We start from the raw sequence: 20849 nt of genomic DNA, 5'->3' as shown, positions 1-20849 counted from the left end.
TATTGAGATTTTAAACTGAAAAAAGTTCTCAAGCCGTATCTATCTGGTTAAAAAAACAAGATATATATCGCTACTGCTTTATGTGAATTAATCATTACAATTGAAGCTGATAATAATTTGAGAGAGAGAGAGAGAGAGAGAGTGAGGGAGTCCTATACTCATTTAAGTAATCAAAGTGCTCAGGCGATCCTCTGGTGTATGGAAGTAATGATTCTATCATCTATGCCCTTTTTCTTTTTCTTCTTTTTCTTTTTTAATTCAACGTATTTGATCTTATAGTTGGTAATTCCAAGTTTATCATCATCTCACATTCTGAAAGACTGGTGTGGCCCAACACGATGATGAGGTCAATGAGATTCAAACATGAAATTTCATACGACAATAGTATTTTAAGGATCATACTTTACATGTTAATAATTCTGGTTAATACTATCAAGAACTCTATCATGCTGATAGAGACTAAACTGTTTGCCCATCCGTGACGAATTTGGTAACCAGAAACACCCAAATTAGAATCTTAATTATACACACAGCTAATACTCATCAATATTTTCAATTTTCAGATATTAAGATTAACTGGGTGTTGCTGTGCTAAAGGCATTCAGTAAACCCTAAAAAGAACGACTTTCTATTTTGTGGGTTGTATACGTATCCCAACCTAGAGTACTCATGAAGATTAATAATCACATAAGACACAAAAATTGACATGGTTCACCTAATATAGGAGTGAGTATCGATCCTGTAATATATTGGGAGAGAAAACAACACAGGTGAGAAAATACATAAGAAAAATTGGCAATTCATAACCCTAAAGCAGACAGTAATTACAAACTCCTATACAGATGTATCCATTTGCCTCTTTGACGAGAGTACATGATCTTAGCATTCAAACTCGATTAGGGCTTCACGATTTCAAGCTTTTCAACGAGAACACTTACCATATATATATCTTAGGGTTTTGTAGTATGAACCCTAATTTATCAATGCAAGATACAAAGGATAATAAAGACCATGGTCCCCGAAACTATGACGATGATCGACGGTCTAGAAATGGTATATCTAAGGGAAAACGTATACACAAAACCCTATGCTTTAGTGTACTTTTATTTTCACAAAGTATGGTATATATAGAACTATAGATATGATTAACCTAATATTAGTGTCACTTTAGAGCGAGAAAAGCCTAGAAACTAGGTACTCGTGATGGAGATAATGATTCGTAAAATTGTGTTCATTAAGTGGAGACTCTTGGAGTTGTAAACAATTAACTTTATTTATAAATCTTTATTCAGAATCAAAAAGAAAGGAGCATCTATTCAGGAAAAGGGTAGATCTTTCACATGGCAAGATTATTATTATCCCTGGGAACACATGTTTATCCATCGAATTTATCAAGGAACTAAGACCCCAGAATGGAGTCTGCCTCAGAAAAAGATAAAAAAAATAAAATAAAATAATGGAGTTCGTATTTGTTCAGTCAAGAACAATAAATTTAACCTACATATATATACAGAAAGTATACTAAGTGTATTATTAAATGTTATTAAAACTTAAAAGTCTATTTGTTTCTAATATTAAAAGTCAAATTGATTGATTGGACTCCTTAATCGATTAAAATACTTCTTGATTCCAAGAACTGATAACTACACGTTAATTATACAATTAAATATGTGAAAAACGTCATACTGCATTTAAAATGTACCATCTTTAACATTTTAAAAAGAAAATTTGAAAACTCATCAAACCCAAGAAGGAAGAAGATTAGTTTATGTTTCATGGCACTTCTTTGCAAGAAGTTTGCCTTTTTTAAAATAAGTAATACTAATATTCGGTAGTTGGTATAAACAAACTCAAAAGATGAAAGTGGTTTCACAAAACACAGTATCAAACAACAAGAAGATGCATGATTTGATCTTGATTCGCAAATTTAACGAGCTAACACTACAGTTGGATCAACAGAGGTGGATCGAATCAAATCAATCTCATTGAAAATGAAACTAAGAGAAAGTTGAAGTGATGGTAAATGATGAAATGATGATCCATTAATCTTATCTGACCTTTTTCTTCTCAAAAAGGCGGCCGACTTGCCGTGTTACCAGACCAACCACCACCGTCCACCGGTAACTGAACGTTTGGCATGTTGAGGGGTAAGTTAAAAAACGGTAAACCCATCGATGATGGGTCTGGAAAGGGGTGATTGGGGCCTCCATCTCCGTCTCCGTTTCCGTTTCCGCCACCACCTCCCCCGCTACTTGCAGCTGCCTCCTCCTCATCTAATGGCAGCCTCTCATACGCTACATTTGTGAAAGAAGCAGCTATAACAATCACCGGCCCAGAAGCAACCAGAGCCCCGACAACATTCCCACCTACAACCTGACCTTGTCCACCAGCCAAGTAAATTGTCAAGCTGGTGGCACCCGGTGGAGCCGGAGGAGGCAAAAACGATCCCGACAGTGAAAGTATCTCAAAGCGGCCATGAAGTGTCACGACAGATCCAGCTGCCGCCGGCTGCCGTAGACTAACGTTGTTTACGGTGCCACTTCCACTCACTATACAAATCCCACGTTGACGTTTCCTGGCGTAATCAGCGACAGATTCAAAAACGTCACACCCACTACTGATTTCAAGGATGTGAGCTCTTAGGGTGTTGGCGCTTTCTCGGGTAATGATGACTGGTGGTTTGGGCTTGTTTTTGGAACCCGGAGGGCGACCACGAGGACGGCGACCGCTACCATCACCAGAACCGGGGGTGTTTTGGTTTGTATCGTCTTCGGAGTCCTGCTGGGGGATTTGAAGGTGGAGATCAGGACGGTGTTGGAGGGTTTGTTGGAGGTTGAAAGGTGAAGTAGAACCCAAGTCTAAGTTATTGGTAGCCATGTAGAAGTAGAAAAAGAGAGGAACAGGGAGAAAGAGACGAAGAATAATAAAGAATGGTGGTAATGGAGGAAATTTAGGTTTTAAAAAAAGAACCACATGGGGATTCTTTTCTCTATTACATGTGGAGCGAGAGAGAGAATTTTGTTTCCTTATATATGTAGGAAAGTATAATCTTCATTCCAAATTATGATGTTTTGTGTGTTATTGCAACTTGTTACATATCACCTCAAAATAATCAAACTTTTAGTATTGGCCGGTTGTTAACTCATGGTCGTTTTGTTTAGGATTATTGATAAAACTTACGAAAAAAAATATTTTGGTTGTATGTGACTTTAATGAAATGAAAATTATAGATTGCTAATGGAATTTATAGGAATTTACCGCTTACCAATGAAATTCAAATTTTAATTTTAGACAAATTAGAAGATACGAAACATATATTTGTATAAAACAAATTTGATTTTAGTTCAAACAAATAGCACAAGTCAAAGAGGTTGCGACGCCTTGTGGGGTTCTAGTGCAATGCCCCGACACGAAAATTAATTTTCTTAAGGAAATTGCTATGGAAAATATTATTTTTTGTATATATATCTTCCATATAATTATAACTTAAATCATTATCATTTATTTATGGGATAAAATCAATATCTAATACCAAATACTATTATCATTAGTAATCATTAGAATTCAGATTCTATAAATCCATAGTTTATTGTATAGTATCAGTGTCTTGATAAATGTCTATTCTTTGAAGTATTATCCATATAATACGGATTTCATGTATCCATACATAAAGTTGAAATATTATATTCGGAAAGTGATTACACTGTCCTTTCAAGCATATTTAGGCTAGCTATAGATTTCAAAAACCTTATTGTCCTCTAAACCCTAACATCGGTTTTGTCACGGTTTATTTTTTAAAGTTGTTGAGTATTTTAGATATTGAAACTGATTTGGCATTTTCGTTAATTATGGAAGGCTTTTTAGGGTTTTGTATTTTTGGTAATTGTTTTACTTCCATATATATATATATATATATATATATATATATATATATATATATATATATATATATATATATATATATATATATATATATATATATATATATAGTCTTTATGTTAGCTTGTGATGTAAGCTTTTTTACAAAAATGTTTCTTTGTGCGTCCCATTCCAAATTAGTAAGATACAAAACCTTTGACATATTACTTGCACTTTATGGTGATTGATTCATGATTGTTCTTCAGATTCCGCATTCGTCATCTCGTTTTTCGTCCTAACAATTGGTATCAGATCAGGAGATAGTGTAATCAATTCGCTATTCTTCTGTCGAGTAAAGGGTTTTGTAAGGGTTTTACATTTTTCTTATATCTGTTTTCATTGTCTCAATCGTCTCAATCGATTGTTGATCCCAAACCTAGATCTCTAGATTACCCTTGAACTCGATTTAAGTTTTACACATCTGGTTCTATACTCATTTTACTGAATTCTAGACAATATGCCTAACGAAGATCCTTACACTCTTTCGTTCAATCTCTCAAACAACATGGGATCTACGAAAAGGATTCTAATCCTCTTTCTAAAAGATTATGAAGTCTAGGCTCTTCACTTTGAAGATTACGTTCTTGGAATCGAAGAACATGGTTCTACTATATGGCAGACAATGATGCAGGAAACGTTCACGTATTCGGGTACCAGAAAAGCAATCAAAACTCTGTCTGATTATAATGCTCTCGTTATTAAACATACTGACGTTCCAAACGATGAGAAGAATAAGCTAATGTGTAATATAAAAGCAATGAGAATCATTCGATTTGCTCATCCTCCAGACATTTTTCGTCTTGTTAGTGCATGCGATACTGCAAAAGGTATTAGGGATAGGCTGAAGTAGTTGTATTCAGGTGATGCTAAATTAGAACACTCTTTGCAAACAATGCTCTTATTGGAATTTGGATCGTTTGTACAAAAATATGATGAGAAGTTAGATCTGACGTTCAATCGCTTCAATCATTTGTTAAGCAGAATGCTCAAACATAATCTTGAGCGTCAAGTTATTGAACAGAAAGTCACGTTCATGAATGAACTCAGATCCGAATGGAAGACTATTGTTTCCACTGTTAAGGGTCACAAACAATTCAAAAGCTACTCGTTGGCCAAACTCGTGGGTATTTTGAGATCTCACGAAGATGAAGTTACTAAGGAAGTGAAGCTTGTTTCCAGTGTTGGATCCTTAGTATTAGTTGCGAAAGGAAAAAAAGTCAGCAGAAGATGATTCTGAATCTGACTTTTCGGAAGTGATATCTCAAAAGAAGATAAGGCTCTAATGGTGTCCAATCCTACGAAGTTATTTAAGAAGAATTTCTCTCGTTACAGAAATAAGTTAAAAAGGGCAATTCCAGTTCAGAAAAGCCAAGGGATGAGAGTTACAAGAACTCTCAGAATGACGAAAAGAAAAAGGAAAAAATGTTATTGGGTGACTCTGGTTATGACTATAATTACTCTTATGGCGAGAATCACTTTTCAAATGAATGCATGTTGAGGAAGAAAAATGAGAAGAAGGAAAAGGAGCAAGACAAAGCGTATTACGTTCAGAAGATAGAGGAACTCAAAAAGAAAATTATATCAAATGTGAAACCAGTGTTTATAGTGTAAGAGGAAAGTGATGACGGTAGAGTCAAAGTGTGGTCTACAGACTCTGAGGATGATGAGGTGAGAAAACCCACCCATGGCGGGTGCTTTGTGGTGAAGTCAGAGAAGCAAGGCTATGAAGACAAGTGTTTGATTGTTCAAAGTGGTTGTTCGGAACCAAGAGGATATGCTACTGATGATGGAAAAGCGTCAGAGATCTGTTTTGCTGCGAAGACAGTCTTGGAGCAAGTGAAGGAGTGCGAGAAGGTGGTTGACAAGGTACATTCTATTCTAAAATCTCTTAACATTCCTACGTCTCGTTATGATTTTGAATTAAACCATTTACGATATACTATTTCTAATTTTAGTGATAGTTTTAAAAGAACTCGTCTTAGTAATTCTAATATGAATGATTAACTTAACAGGGTAACATTTAAGAGTGAAAAGAGAAGATTAAGAATAGTGACATTGGAAGTAAAGCTCACTAGATCACGAGATGATATTATTTACCTTAAAAGAGATAGTATTGCACTTTTGAAACAGAGGAATATTTTTTGTTTGATGGCTAAACGTTTATATTTTAATATTACTCAGTTGCATTTTGATTGTGAAATAGGGAAATGTTTGCATAAAATGATTTTACCCTTTCTTGAATTGAAAGAGGATGAAATTGATGTTGAATGCTATAAATGCGAATCGATTGTTTCTTCAGATGACATTTATGATTCTTACAGGGTTGGACTTGAGAAAATCGAGGAATATATTCAGTCCAAAGACCATAAAAACATGTTAAAAGGAATGTTAAATGAAAAAGATAAAGAAGAAATCAAATTAAGTGCTATGCAGAAATATGACTTAATATGCAAGAAATTAAATTCAGAAAATACTTTTGATTCCTAAAGTATTTCTGAATTTGATGAAAGTGAAATAAGTGAAATATCTATAGAGGACAAAATTGATTGTTATGCTTTTGTGCAAAAGTTTGATGAACCTAAGAAAAATCTAATTTTAGAAAACTCAATTGAATTTGTTCGAATTGTTGAAAACAAAAGTTCTAAAGTTTTGAAAGAAGAAGCAACTGTTTTTCCGAAAGTCCAAACTGTTCCAAATCAAGTTTTTGTAAAAGAAATGACTGAATAAAAATGACACATATGAACTAACATCCATGGTTGCTGATGATAATACAAATGGATGTGATGAATTCTTCTGGTCAAAGCCGATAGATAATGCAGATGAAACAAAGGTCTTTCAGAAATGACATCTTGGAAAACAAAAGGGAAATACGTTTCAGACCCATTGAATCGTGTGGACCTTTGTTATGATAAGGCCAGACCAAGTGGCAAAAAGGATGTTTCAAATGAAACCTCTTCGGAACAGAATGAAACACCAGTCAGAAAGAAAAAACCGAAAGCTAACATTCATAAATCTGTTGAAGAATTAATTGCAAAGAAAAGGCAGTTGAATGCTAGATATAGAAAGAATTTAAAAGAACGAAAATGTTTTTGGAAGAAAATGAATTCCAATCAAAGTTCTGTCAACCCAACACATTCTTCTAATCAACATAAAGATTCGTCTTAATTTCCGAAACCAAAATCAAAGTGTTCTCCAAAACCACAGTTTTCAAAATTTCTCACCAAAATAAAAAAATTTAAGGTTGAAAACAAAATTGCTTCAGAACCAAAGATTACTCTCGAAGCATACGAAGCAAATTTGAGAAGGAGGAAAAAGACTTTTCAAAAAGAATGGCACCAAAAAATCAAGGAATATATTCAATGAAAATCTAATTTTGTTGAAATTAATCTGTGTGACAAAAAAGTTGAAGTTTTCAAAATGGAAAAAGGGATGAATCGTACCTTGAAAAGAAAATCCTTTTGGGTTGACAAAACTAAGATTTTTCCTGTGTAAAAGACGTTCTCACAAGGACCTAAGACGGTTTGGGTTCCTAAAACTCTCTAAATTTTTCAGGTTATGCGTGACGAATAGTATGATACAGATTGGTACATCGATAGCGGTTGTTCTCGTCACATGACAGGAAGAAGAGAAGAATTACGAGAGTTTCAGACTTTAAAAGATGACAAACAAGTGAAGTTTGGAAACAACGCCACTGGGGAAATAAAAGGCTATGGAATGATAACGAATGGAGAATTCTCAATTCGTAAGGTAGAATATGTTGAAGGCTTGCAACACAATCTGATAAGTGATTCGCAATTGGTTGTAGGTACAAGACTAAAGGTGTCTTTTGATGATGAAGGTTCAAAAATCATAGAAAAGAAATCCTCAATGATTCTTCTGAAGTCAAGAAGGAAAGGAAAGATATATCTTCTGAATTTGAATCCAATCAAAGGGAAACCATCTATTTGCTTGCTTACGAAAGCATCTTCGGATGATAGTTGGCCATGACACGGAAGGCTTTCCCATCTGAACTGCAAGGATATAACAAGATCGTCATTGGTAATCTTGTACGCGGTCTACCTCTTTTAAAATTCGAAAAGGAACACTTACGTGCTACCTGTGAGCTCGGAAAACAAAACTGGAGAGTCACTCATCTATCATAAATACCAAAATCATTGAGCCACTCGAACTATTGCATATTGATCTTTGTGGTCCATCAGCCATCGAAAGTATTGGTGGTAATAAATATATTTTGGTCATTTTTTATTATTTTTCTAGATTTACCTGGGTGTTCTTTTTTAGACATAAATCCGATGCAACTCAGAAGCTGATAGATTTCAGCAAGCATGTTCAGATTCAATTACGAAAGCATGTTAGGATAATTCGTAGTGATAACGGTTCAGAATTCAAAAATAATACATTTGAAGAATTCTTAATTGACAAAGGGATTGCTCACAACTTCTCTTCTCCTTACACTCCATAGTAGAACAGTGTAGTTAAAAGACGAAATTGATCTCTCCGTGTAGCTGCAAGAACAATGCTTTCATTTGCGAATCTTCATTTATACTTCTGAGCTGATGCTGTTGCAACCGCTGGTTTTACTCAGAACCGTTCTTACATCAAAAAAACCGTTCTTACATCAAAAAAAAGATTTCTGATTACTCCATATGAAATCCTTAACAATCGGAAACCTAACGTTAAATTTTTTTCACGTGTTTGGATCTAGGTGCTTTCTATTCAATTCTAAAGGAAATCGGAACAAATTTGATGAAAAAGCCGATGACGGAATCTTTCTGGGATATTCATTAATTCAAAGGCCTATCAAGTTTTGAACAAAAGATCAAAGAAAATTCACGAAAGTTACTATGTTACATTTAACGACAACTACATGAAGAAATATCAAAAAGAAGATTGTAAATCCGAGGAAAATTTTCCGTCAACAAATTCTACGATGGTTCCTTTTAGGAATTTATATGAGGAATTTCTAAATTTGTTTGATGAACCTGAAAAGGCTATTTCCTCATCATCGAAGGCCAAGGATAATCAAGAAGATGAATTAAGAAAGATTATTAATAAGGTTGTTGAAGACAACAAGAATCCTTCTAAGCAACCAATTCCGAATGAACCTCAGCCAGAACCCTCTAATGCATCAGCCCAGGGGAGAGTTCTGCTCCAAACCTCAATACCGATGATCCACACCAGGGGAGAATTAAATTCCGAACAACCGGTCACATGCAAACTTCCAGGGGAAGAATGAAAATAATGACTCGGATGTACAATCGGAATTTGAGAAGTTTATCTGAAATTGATTCTGCCTATGATCAGAACCATCCTCCAATGACTAAATGGACCAAAGATCATCCACAATCTCAAGTGATTGGAGACTCATCTTTAGGAGTTCTTATACGTGATCAACAAAAAGCAAAACAACTGCATTATTTTCTAAATTGGAATTTTGCATGTTTAATTCTTTCAGTTCTAAAATTAATCCTGAAACTGTTAATTTTGCTCTTAATCATGTAGATTGGGTTCAAGCAATGCAGGAAGAACTTAATGAATTTGAGCAAAATAAAGTATGGAGATTGGTTCCCACTCCAAAGTAAACATAATTCGCAATAAAGCAAGGTTGGTAGTTAAAGGTTACTGTCAAGAAGAAGGAATCGACTACGAAGAGACGTTCGCACCAGTGGCTAGACTGGAATCAGTTTGTATTTTTATCACCTATGCAGCTCTTAAAAACTTTGATGTATATCAAATGGATGTAAAGTGTGCATTTCTAAATGGAGAACTTGAATAAACTGTCTATGTTGAACAACCACCAAGTTTCGACGGATTTCGATCCTCTTTAGAAGCTGAGAAGGAGGCTCTCTCACTCATTCATTCCGACATCAAAGTTGAGAGTGTTGATCTTACTTCCTCTATTGTCTCAAAGATCGAAAAGTTACAAGAAGATTTTGCCATCCAAAACAAAATAATGGATGATTTGGCTGAGAAAACTTAGAAGACCAAGGTCCTTTTTGAGAAACTGAAGAATGTGTAACACCCCGACTCCCAGGTATAAATTTTAAAGCTTCATATTTATGTTTTTAGACCTACTTGATGAGTTGGATGCCCCAACTCATCGTGTAGAGATGGATATGGCCTTTTGGTTTATGAAATCTACTCGACGAGTTGGAGGACCCCAACTCGACGAGTAGAGGATGTGCAGGAAAACCCTAATTTTTAGGGTTTGCATCTTATTTAAAGGACCTTAAGTCCTTTCCCCCAGCCACCCTTGCCACTTTTCACAACTAGAAGCAAACCCTAATTGATCTAACCCTATTTTTGAGTGTGTGAGGCTAAAGGTGTGTGTGTTTGGTACATTTCTTGAAGAGGCTTGAAGATTTAGAGGCTTGGAACGAGAAGAAGCTTGTAGATCCAACATCTACATCATTTTGGCATCCATTTGAAGGTAAAAAGTCTTTACCTTGGCTTTCCATTTCTTAGATCTCTTCTTATGTTAGTATATGTGAATTTTGGTGCAAAAAGGGGGTCATGCTCAGGTTTGAGCTTGTCATGAGAACGTGGTCTCAGATTTGGACTCCCCTAGGCCTCATGAACATAAAGCTCTCAACTTTATCTAGCTCTAGCCCTTTTCCATGTCCAAAACCTCTTCCTAAGGCCAATATTGAGTGTTTTAGCTTCCTGGAGCCTTTCATGCATGTAAAGTTAGAAAGTTTACATGGTAACTACACCCTAGGAGGCTAGATCTACAGTTTGGAGTCTTCGTTTTGCTTAAAAGCATCTGAATGAGAAAAGGACTGAAGGAACTCGATGAGTTGCATAGCCAACTCAACGAGTTGGATGAGGGTTTCCTGCTTTCTGGATTGAATGAACTCGACGAGTTAGTGAGTTAACTTGATGAGTTGGTTAGGATTTTCCCGACATTATGGACATTGCATGGACTCGACGAGTTGTCTGGAAACTCGGCGAGTCAACTAGGGTTTTATAATTCTTTGAGTTCTGAATGAACTCGACGAGTTGGCTTAACATGGTCTGTTGACCTTGACCGTTGACTTTGACTTTAACCAAGGGTTGACCAGTTTGACTTCTGAGGCTATTTTGGTAATTTAGGATTTTGATGGACTTGGTCCTATGGTTGTTATAGGTGGTGGAGTTTGTGGATGTGATTCGGGAGTTTGATCTTATCACTACAGCTCGATATTGTGAGGTGAGTTGTCCTCACTATACTAACAGGGTTGAAGGCACCAATGTCGGCCTTTCTTTTTGGATTATTATCCTGGTTATTGCATGATGATATGCTTAGTGACATGTTAGGTCGATATTCTGGTATATAGGATGATGTTATGTTAGTGACCAGTTAGGTCGGTATCCTGGTATATAGGATGATGCTATGATTAGTGATCTATTAGATCGGTTTGACTGTTTGTATATGCTAGCATTTGCTATCTATGTGTTAATTGTATGATTGGGGGTAGGTTGAGGTGGATCTGCTTTGTGATGTAGGCCAACATACCCAGGGCGGCCCAGATAGACTGCGGGCCATGGGGGCATATCAGTCAGGCCGCAGGCCCGGAGAACGGTCCAGACAGACTGAAGGTCCGGTGAGGCGGACCTGACATGCTAAAGGCTCTAAGAGTGGTCTAAATAGACTGAAGGCCCGGTGCGGGCGGTCCAGTCATACTGCATACTCTATATGCATGCTGTTTGTTATGATATGATTATGTTGTATGGCGTTGGTTTTTTGGGGGAACTCACTAAGCTTCAGGCTTACAGTTTTGGATTTTATTTCAGGTACTTCGGATGATTGTGGAATGGCGAAGGCATGATCGTGCACCTCCTCACATTTTTATAATCTTGATTTCTGGGATACTCTGATATGAAACTATTTTGAAACCATTTTGTAATAAATAAAGGTTTTTGAATGCTTGAAAAAGTTTTAAATTGGATTGAATTTTATGGATGTTACAGAATGCTTCTAAGTGTAATGCTGATCTTAAAGACGAGAGGTCTTTAGTCAAAGGTTGTGTTTCAGAGATTATCCAATACCCGATGAGGCTTGTTGAGACTCATGACTCTTTGTTTACTATCTCGGTTTGACATCAATTATCTAAAAAGCTTCAACCAGTTTTTGCTATGCTTAATTAGATCCAAGGTGTTTTGGGAAGCAGGGCTTCTGCGAAACAAAGGGGGAGACAAGGAACACACAAAGCCTACAACTGATCAAAAGGATAATGTAGCTTCTAGTTCAGGAAAAGACAAAGGCAAAGACATTTTGGAAAGTGAAAATGAAGAAAATATTACCGAAGCCGAAAGGGCTGAAAGGGAAAGAAGAGATAAAGAACTAGACGATCTCCAAGCTCTTCAGAAGAAATTTGAGGCAGAAGAAGTTGAGGCCAAGAATACGAAAATTTGGTTTGAACCTCAGAAATCATTATTTCCTTCTTAGACTATGGAGCGCATTTAGAACGAAGCGATTGATGATCCTAGTATCTACTGGATGGATCCCTCAATCTCATTTGACTTAGACAATGATGTGGAAAGTCAATTCTATTTTCCCATCACTCCAAGGGCATTTCTCTTTCATTGTTTTGAAAATATTGAGAAGTCTTTGTGTTCGAAAAGGTGTCTTAGTCCATAACTATAATTGATATGTACTTGACCCGATAGTAGCATGGTCCATATGGGTTGCATTCATCAAAGCAATATGTTAGGAAGGATAATTGAGTAAGAGGTTAATTATGATTTATTAATATGTAATAAGTATAATATATTAATTGAGGAATCATATTATTTAATTAGTATTGATCAAGAATTAATTTAAAAATTAATTTACTGACCAAAAGAGACTAATTAAATTGATACATATGGATTAGGCTAATGATCCATGATTGATTTGTGATGGGCTTATGGGTTAGTCCATGAAGTGGTTATCCAAATCAAATGGGTGGATCATAAGCTTATAGGTATGGATTAGGGTTACTCATGACCCTTAGAATTCTACACACACACACATACACACACACACACACACATATATATATATATATATATATATATATATATATATATATATATATATATATCTAAGTCCAAACACCGTTACCACTTGTATTTGAAGAGTAAGAACTGGTTTTAGAGTCTCCATAACCTCTCCATATTCATCCTAATTGCTCTTGATGTTTTGTGATTCCATTTGAGGCATCAAACTTGGGGTGCTAAGCTTTCTTGAGGCCAAGTTATTCAAACTACTACACAAGGTAATATTCTAACTAGTTTTTATGATTCAAATATCACATTTCATGCTAGTTTAAGCTTCATGCTTTGGAAAATGTTTATTGCATATATAATTCGAGAAAACTTAGATCCAAAGAATTAAGGTTGTACGTGCACCATAGGAATGTTAGAGTACATAAAACCTAACAGTGGTATCAGAGCCATGGTTGTTTTCTGTTATATAGATGCATAGATTAATTGTTCAAAGTTGAAAAAATTGAAAAATCTACACTCTAATAGGGGGACTCGACGAGTTCATATATGAACTCGACAAGTTCATATATAAACTCGACGAGTTCATATATAAACTCGACGAGTTCATAATGAACTCGACGAGTCAATCAACTGACTCGACGAGTTCAGCAGTCTGTTTTCGGGTTTTTTGGCCTCAATTGGATTATAATCATTACCACAAACTGTTTTGTATCATAAAATCTATTTTTTCTGATATGGTCGTGATTATTCGCATCCAATTAAAAGATAAATTGTCAAATTTTAAGATAATTACTAGTTTATATGATAAAGCTAATTATTTGTAATTTTTTGATTTGAAATTATCTTACTAAAAGAATTGTATTTGTTGGATTAGGTGTCTAAGCCAATAATTATAATTGGTATGTACTTGACTTGAGAGTAGCATGGTCCATTTGGGTTGCCTTCACCAGAACAATATGATAGGATGGATATTTGAGAAAGAAGTTATTTATGATTTACTAATATATTATAAGTATAATATATTAATTAAGAAATCATAATATTTAATTAGTATTGATCAAGAATTGATTTGGAATTAATTTAGTGATCAAAAGAGACTAATTAAATTAACGAGGACTGATTATGTAAATCGGTGACATATATATTGTTTGGGCTATTGATCCATGATGAGGTAAGTTTATGTAAGTATCCACGAAGAGTTAGCCCACATGAGATATGGATCATAACCTAAGTGTGTGGATTAGGGTTTACCCATGAATCTTGGAATCCTACGTTATATAAATGTTACCCCTTAGCCAAAATCGGTTACCCTAAGTATTCTAAGAGAATCATAACCAATTTTGGAGTGTCTAGCCTCTCTCAAAGTCATCCTTTGTTCATGGTGTTTGTGAACCATTTGAGGCATCACACTTGAGGTGCTAAGTTCTTGAAAGGCCAAAACTACAAGCTACAATAAAGAGGTATTCTTCTAACTTGCCTTTATGATTTATATGTCAAAATTGTATACTAGTTATAGGCTTCATGCTTTGGAAATTTTATTGCATGTATAACTAGAGAAAACTTAGATCCAAAGCTATTAGGGTTGTACGTATAGGAGTGTTATACTACACAAACCCAATAGTGGTATCAGATCCTAGGGTAGTTTTCAATTATATTGTTGCATTGTTCTTTGTTCAAAGTTGAAGCAAAATGAAAAAAGCTTTCTGCCAGGATGAACTCGTCGAGTCCATTGATGAAGTCGACGAGTTGCCCTAGCTGATGACAAATTTTCGGGTTTTTGTGGCCTATACTAGATTAGGATCACTACCACAAACTTTTTTGTATCACAAAATCTTTTTTTTTTGATATGATAGTGATTATACTCATCCAATGAAAAGATAATTGTCAAAGTTTTAAGATAATTGTTGGTTATATGATAAAAAAAAGTTACTTGTAAATTGTTGATTTGATATTATCTTGCTTTATGAGTTTAGTTAGATCAATCATTACCCTTAAACGCTGGGCGCACCCCAGCCTTACGCTGGGCGTACACACGTGTTGACCACCTTGCATGCATGGTTCCTCTAGTCATTTATTTCCATTAGGAGCCATTTTTGTCAATAACTTCAAAGTGCTATAACTCCTTCATTCTGAGTCCGTTTCCGACGAACTTTATATCCATGAAAAGGTGGCGACAAGCCCTACGTTTCTAGCGACCCAAAACTTCTCGAATAAAACTCCGAACCCTTGAAAGACCAAAACGCCCCTAGCCTTGGCCTTTAAAATCCATAAATGAATACTTTCAGAACAGGGTGTTACAACTCTCCCCTACTTAAACTAGACTTCGTCCTTGAAGTCTGCTACGACCAACTATCCTGCAATTTGCTTACAACATTCATGTCCTATGCACACATCACCTGTCGGGTCCGATCCCCGAAGAACCTCTTCCCTTGACCTCCTGAAAATAATCCAAAAAGATAAGAACCTCAAAAGCACTTCTAATCACCAACAATCCTGAGAGCACGAATCTTACCCTACCGACAATCCCCTTTTGGTGCTCCCCGTCCGAAGGTCCTGCTATCTCCTGTCTGCTTTCCGGAGGAACCGAGACTACCCAGGTCCCAACTAATCAACCATAGTCTGGGTTACCGGACTCCCACTGGTTACTGCACCCAAGCTCAAACACTCGGTCGCTCCCAGCGATTTCCGAAGGAAACTGCTCTATCTAACCTGCCATACTGGCTCTACAAGTCCTGGGATCCTCGATCCCCTATCTTGACCCTCAGTTCTCTACCAGGTCCCACCTGTACTGCTACTAACATACGGGCCTCGCTTACGGGTCCCACCCAATACATACTACTAGGAGACACAGGCCTCGCCTGAACTCTGCTAATTAGGAGATACGAGCCCACGCCCACACTCCTCTATCTGGCTACTAACGAATGTTGCGGATATCCCTCAGTCCTACCGCACTCTCCATGCTGAATTTGCCACTAACTACAATCCGAAAGCATCCCGTGTTGGTCATTCGCATGATCTACTGTAACACTAGTCAAAAGTAGGTCAATAACAATCACATGTGATTATACCAATCATGTAATGTGATTTTGTTAAACTAGTAATGTAGTAAACTCACTATGTATTTCATGATAATTCTAATATAAATATGAACTTTCATACATACTTTATGGTATAAATCAAAGTATACATCCATACGATTCCAAAAATATAGAGAACATCTAAATCTGACTTCGCATGAAGAAGTTATGATAAACCGAACACTATAAATCTCTATAATAAGAGGAATTTAAAATAGACTAAGAATTAGCTATTTAAGTCTAAAAGAGAGTTGTAGTACTCAAAAATACCTGCGCGTGCATATAAAGAACGTCAAAAACGGAGTTCGTATGCAAAAGTTATGGCATTCCAAAGATTTAGCTTTTAAAAACCCTAAACTAGCTAATTCACGACGTGAGTTTTATGACGCTTACGACATTCTGTCATAATTCGGAATCTAGAAGCTGCGAGAGGATAGGATCCAGAATTCACGACGTGAGGGGTAATTTTGTCATAAATCGGAATCTAGAAGCTGCTAGAGGATAAGATCCAAAATTCACGACGTGAGTTTTATGACACTCACGACGTGAGGAGCCACATGGCCACCTTTCGAAGCTAGGGACGCAAATGGCAAGTCTACGGAGTGAATCATGAGACTCACGACGTGAGTTTTATGACACTCACGACGTGAGTGTCATAAAATCTTACTATAAATAGATGCTTCGACCCATTCACTTCCTTACACCATTTCCTTTCTCCTCTCTCACTTGCTAAAGCTCTTTTGCATCCCGAGCCCCGACGAACTCGCACGCTGACTGTTTCGCTTAGATATCATAAAAATCACGCTACTAAGGTGAGTTTCACGGCCCCACTTTCTAAAATTTTCGGGGGGAAACGCATGCTAAATATTGTATATACGTTAATATTATGTCTATATGATAGTATATTAGTATCAACGTAGATAGTTATATTAACCGGGATATAGTTATTTTAAATATAATATTCCGAATATATACAACTATTATCAACTTGTTAGCATGTTATTATATTAATGTAGATCTTGAGTTATACTTAGGATTCTATATATATTTTGTGTGCGATATAGTTCCAAAGTTATATTCGGAAGTTTTATATGTTAAGTTATATAGTATGTTGCAATTAATAGTTTTATGTCAAGATAAAACTAGATATGTTATATGTTGTTATTATTAGTTTTATGTCAAGATAAAACTGGATATGTTGTTATTGTCTGTTTTATGTCAAGATAAAACTAGAAACATTATATGTTGTTATTATTGGTTTTAGGTCAAGATAAAACCTGGTTTTTACTTCAAGATATAGCTGTTATACTGCCTAAATATTATGAAGTTAGGAGTAATGTTTAAAAGCAGAGTCTAGTAACTTAAGGTTTTAGACATGAAAATGCTTTTGTTGTTAGAGCTATAGGAAGCCGTCGAAGTCTACATGAGTAATTGTATTCATCAACTAAGAATGGGGAGCTTAGTGGAAATCCTCTTAACTGTAACCGTTAATCTCGTGTGAGCGAGGAAGTCGTGTATAACTAGTATACGGGTTGACCACCCCACTTGTGACTGTTAGCTACAGTCAACCAAAAGCGAGTGATGAACTATCCTTTTATTTGTTATTGTTCCGGCGTCGATGAAATGTGCGGAAACTACCGCAAGGTATGATCCTTGTACTACCTTAAGGTGTAATCCTTGTACTACCGCAAGGTGTAATTCTTGTACTACCGCAATTTGTAATCCTTGTACCACCGCAAGGTGTAATCCTTGTACTACCGCAATGTGTGATCCTTGTGATAATAATAGGAGGTATATGACTATGTCATACAGTCGCAACTACAGACTCATGGTAGCAACTTGTTAGAAACATTATACTTCGTCGCTATACAAGTATTAATGTTAAGTATAAGTTTCCCCTACTTATACCCTAGGTACTACTTGTATATTAAGTAGATAATTATACCTAACACACATACTCGTATAGAATTGAAATAGATTTATACGTAGTGGTTTTACTCGTATAGAATTGAAATAAGATTTATACGTAGCAACTATCGTTTGTATGGAATTACAAACACTTATATCCATAGTATAAGAGACTTATAGGTAAACTACTTATTTGGTAAGTAAACTTTTATACCTAGGATATATATAGTAAACGTTGGAGAGTCAAAATTATACTTTCAAAACTATACTTTTGAAACTCGGAATATGTATTATTTTATATGGAGTCAAAACCTGTGGACTCGCCAACTTTATGTTGACGTATTTTTAAATTGCATGTGTTTTTAGGAAGTTGATAACTATGATACGAGAAATGACGTTACACCGCCCGGTGTTTCTGCCGACGGCCGGGGTGTGACATCTATATCCCGACTTACTCGAGTCCTACGGTCGATCCCCCAACCTGGTTTCTCAAACCAACCTTCAACTATCAAAATATAGAAACTCATCATTGGGAGGTTGCTTAATTTCCCAATCCATGCACTCCCTTACCTACACAGCCCCTCGGACTGCTCTCCTTTTTTCTTCTCGAAGGTCACTAAGTCCTCCAGGTTTTGCATGCTACTGCTCTTGAATACTTGGAGGGTTTTCCCCCACTTCGGTTCAACTAGATCCCTACCCGTTCCAGCTTGGAAAGGATTCCCAATCCTTTTCTCCATCCCAAGGTCGATCTGCTGCCAGCCACGCTTACCATCAATGGAGCTCCAAACTAACAATACCAAACCCAAACCCGAACCACTCATGCAGACTAACAAGACACTCCCCGAGTCCCACTCTCACCCGCTACGTCGACTACGTCCCGGAAACCAGCCCAAGAAGGAAGGGGGGGGGGGGGGGTATTGCTATGAACTACTGCTTGAAAACCCATGGTATGCAGATGGCATATGATCCGAACACAAACAGAAATAGAACTTTAACATACATTTGCTAACATAGATGCAGTACCATACCAATATGGTCATAAATAAAACTGACATGAAAGCAAAAGATACATACCAGCCACGTCCGGTGCTGCTCGAGCCTCCATCGTGGACAACTGAAAAGCCCTTCTCCCCACTGTAGGTGCCTCCGCTCGACCCTGACAGCCGTCGGTGATCCTCATGGTCGCAGGGGCATGTGCCATCACCTATCCTACTGGAAAAAAACTCGGACACTGGGCCTTCTTGTAACCCCTCTGACTGCAATGAAAACATATAAGGTCTAATCCTTGAGTGGTGGTAGCAGTACAATCCCTGCTAAAATGACCAGTCCGGCCACACTTGAAGCAGCCAGAATCACCCCCACTACCACTCCTGCACGCACCCTCGTGCGTCCTACCACACTTGCCACAACGATTGCGGCCCTGATAATCCCTCGATCTCACATCCGACCCCTTGGGTCTCTTGGCTGTACCTGTGGCTACCTGCACCTCCCCCGACTTCCTCTTTCTAATGTGCTCCAGATCGATCGCCCTTTCCCTGGCCCGAGCAATCATATCCTCCACCGTCTTGCAGCTGGACCTGCTCACAAGCTCCCTGATGTTACTCCTTAGCATCTCATGATATCGGTCCTTCTTCATTTCCTCGTTCGCGACATACTGCGGAACGAGAAGAGACCTCTCCCTGAACTTGGCGGTGATTTCCGCCACTATCTCTATAGTCTGCTGCAGATCCTAAAACTCCCGTGCTAACTGCTGCACCTCAATAACTGGTGCAAACTTGACCCTGAACCTAGCCAAGAAATCAGCCCATGTCATCGCGTCCAACGCGACATCATCTCCAATAGTATGTCCAACCTCCTCCCACCAGTCCTGTGCTCGGTCCTTCAGAAGATAGGAGGCCAGTCGGACCTTGTCCCCCTCGGGACACCGGCTCGTCCGGAAAGCGTTGGAAACATCGGCCAACCATCTGCTGCTAACAATGGGGTCCCAACCCCATGACAATCTGAAACTTCACAAGCTCCGAACTCCCGAAACATCAATGTACGTGTCCCTATCATGACTGCCATCTCAGTGCAGAATGCACTCTGCCTCTCATCACAAATCTCTAAACTACTCTCCTTGATCACATTGAAGATCACAGGAGTCTGATCAGTGATACTATGCGTACTCTCAGATGGAATGAACTCCCTTATCTGACCATCAAGCTACCCGACTCCAGAGTCTGAGCCTGATCCCTTATTGGCACCAAAACTGTCATCTGGTCTACCATGTAACATCACTATACTTGGAAATATACTATCACCATCACCATAATACTCGTCAAACTCGAGGGATCTCACACACTACAAGTTCCATGGTCTTATCTCAGCGTTCCTTGATTCGAGTACATATCCTCTGCTTTCAGTAGTATGGGCCCCTACTACCTTCCACATCTATCCGTACTTTCCTCAAGAACTGCCTCGACTCCACCAAGTCCCTTCTACTACTACTGCTGATCTCATGCTAATCTCAATCTAGGCTTGCCCTAGGGTAATCACCAACCCACTCTCCGCCATCAGCTGCATAAGAATTCCCTGCTTTCTTCCCCTAACTAACTCGCGAATACTATTACGTATTACTCAGACTAGATAATTCTTCGAATGAGAGATCCTACCCTACAATGGTTGGAGTCAAACAAGAGCTGCGAAATAGAGCTAGACCTAACCTTCTAAAATAATTTAGTCCTTGAAATATGTAACTTATCATATTCGTTTACTAGTTAGTGAAAATCAACTAGAACTTCTAAAAGCACAAAGCAATCAGCATTTGGGCATTGAGTACACATAATCAAACATATACTACTCTGGCTATCATACTGACTAATTTGTACTAGCATGCAGTTCTCAATAAGTTGGTACACATATAACAGGCACATAAATCATCCTTCCTAGATCCTTATTCCTAATCTAGCATACTATTCTCATAAAGCTGAAAGACAT

At 37.3% G+C, this 20849-nt stretch overlaps 1 protein-coding gene across 1 annotated transcript; it reads right to left on the bottom strand.

Annotated features, from left to right (window-relative positions):
* Window positions 1-1816: 1816 nt before the first annotated feature.
* On the bottom strand, window positions 1817-3098 carry LOC111906051 (AT-hook motif nuclear-localized protein 23-like). Its single transcript, XM_052765537.1, has one exon. The coding sequence runs from the start codon at window positions 2875-2877 to the stop codon at window positions 2068-2070; it is 810 nt and encodes a 269-aa protein (XP_052621497.1). The 5' UTR covers window positions 2878-3098; the 3' UTR covers window positions 1817-2067.
* Window positions 3099-20849: the final 17751 nt, after the last annotated feature.

Source organism: Lactuca sativa, chromosome 7 (assembly GCF_002870075.4).
Source record: "Lactuca sativa cultivar Salinas chromosome 7, Lsat_Salinas_v11, whole genome shotgun sequence".
NCBI classification, from domain to species: domain Eukaryota; kingdom Viridiplantae; phylum Streptophyta; class Magnoliopsida; order Asterales; family Asteraceae; genus Lactuca; species Lactuca sativa.
The sequence above is the reverse complement of the archived record's forward strand: the minus strand, read 5'-3'. Positions and strand labels throughout refer to the sequence as shown.

What these genes read in the sequence shown, in the direction of transcription:
- LOC111906051 (XM_052765537.1), bottom strand. Translation starts at nt 2,877, where the DNA reads ATGGCTACCAATAACTTAGACTTGGGTTCTACTTCACCTTTCAACCTC.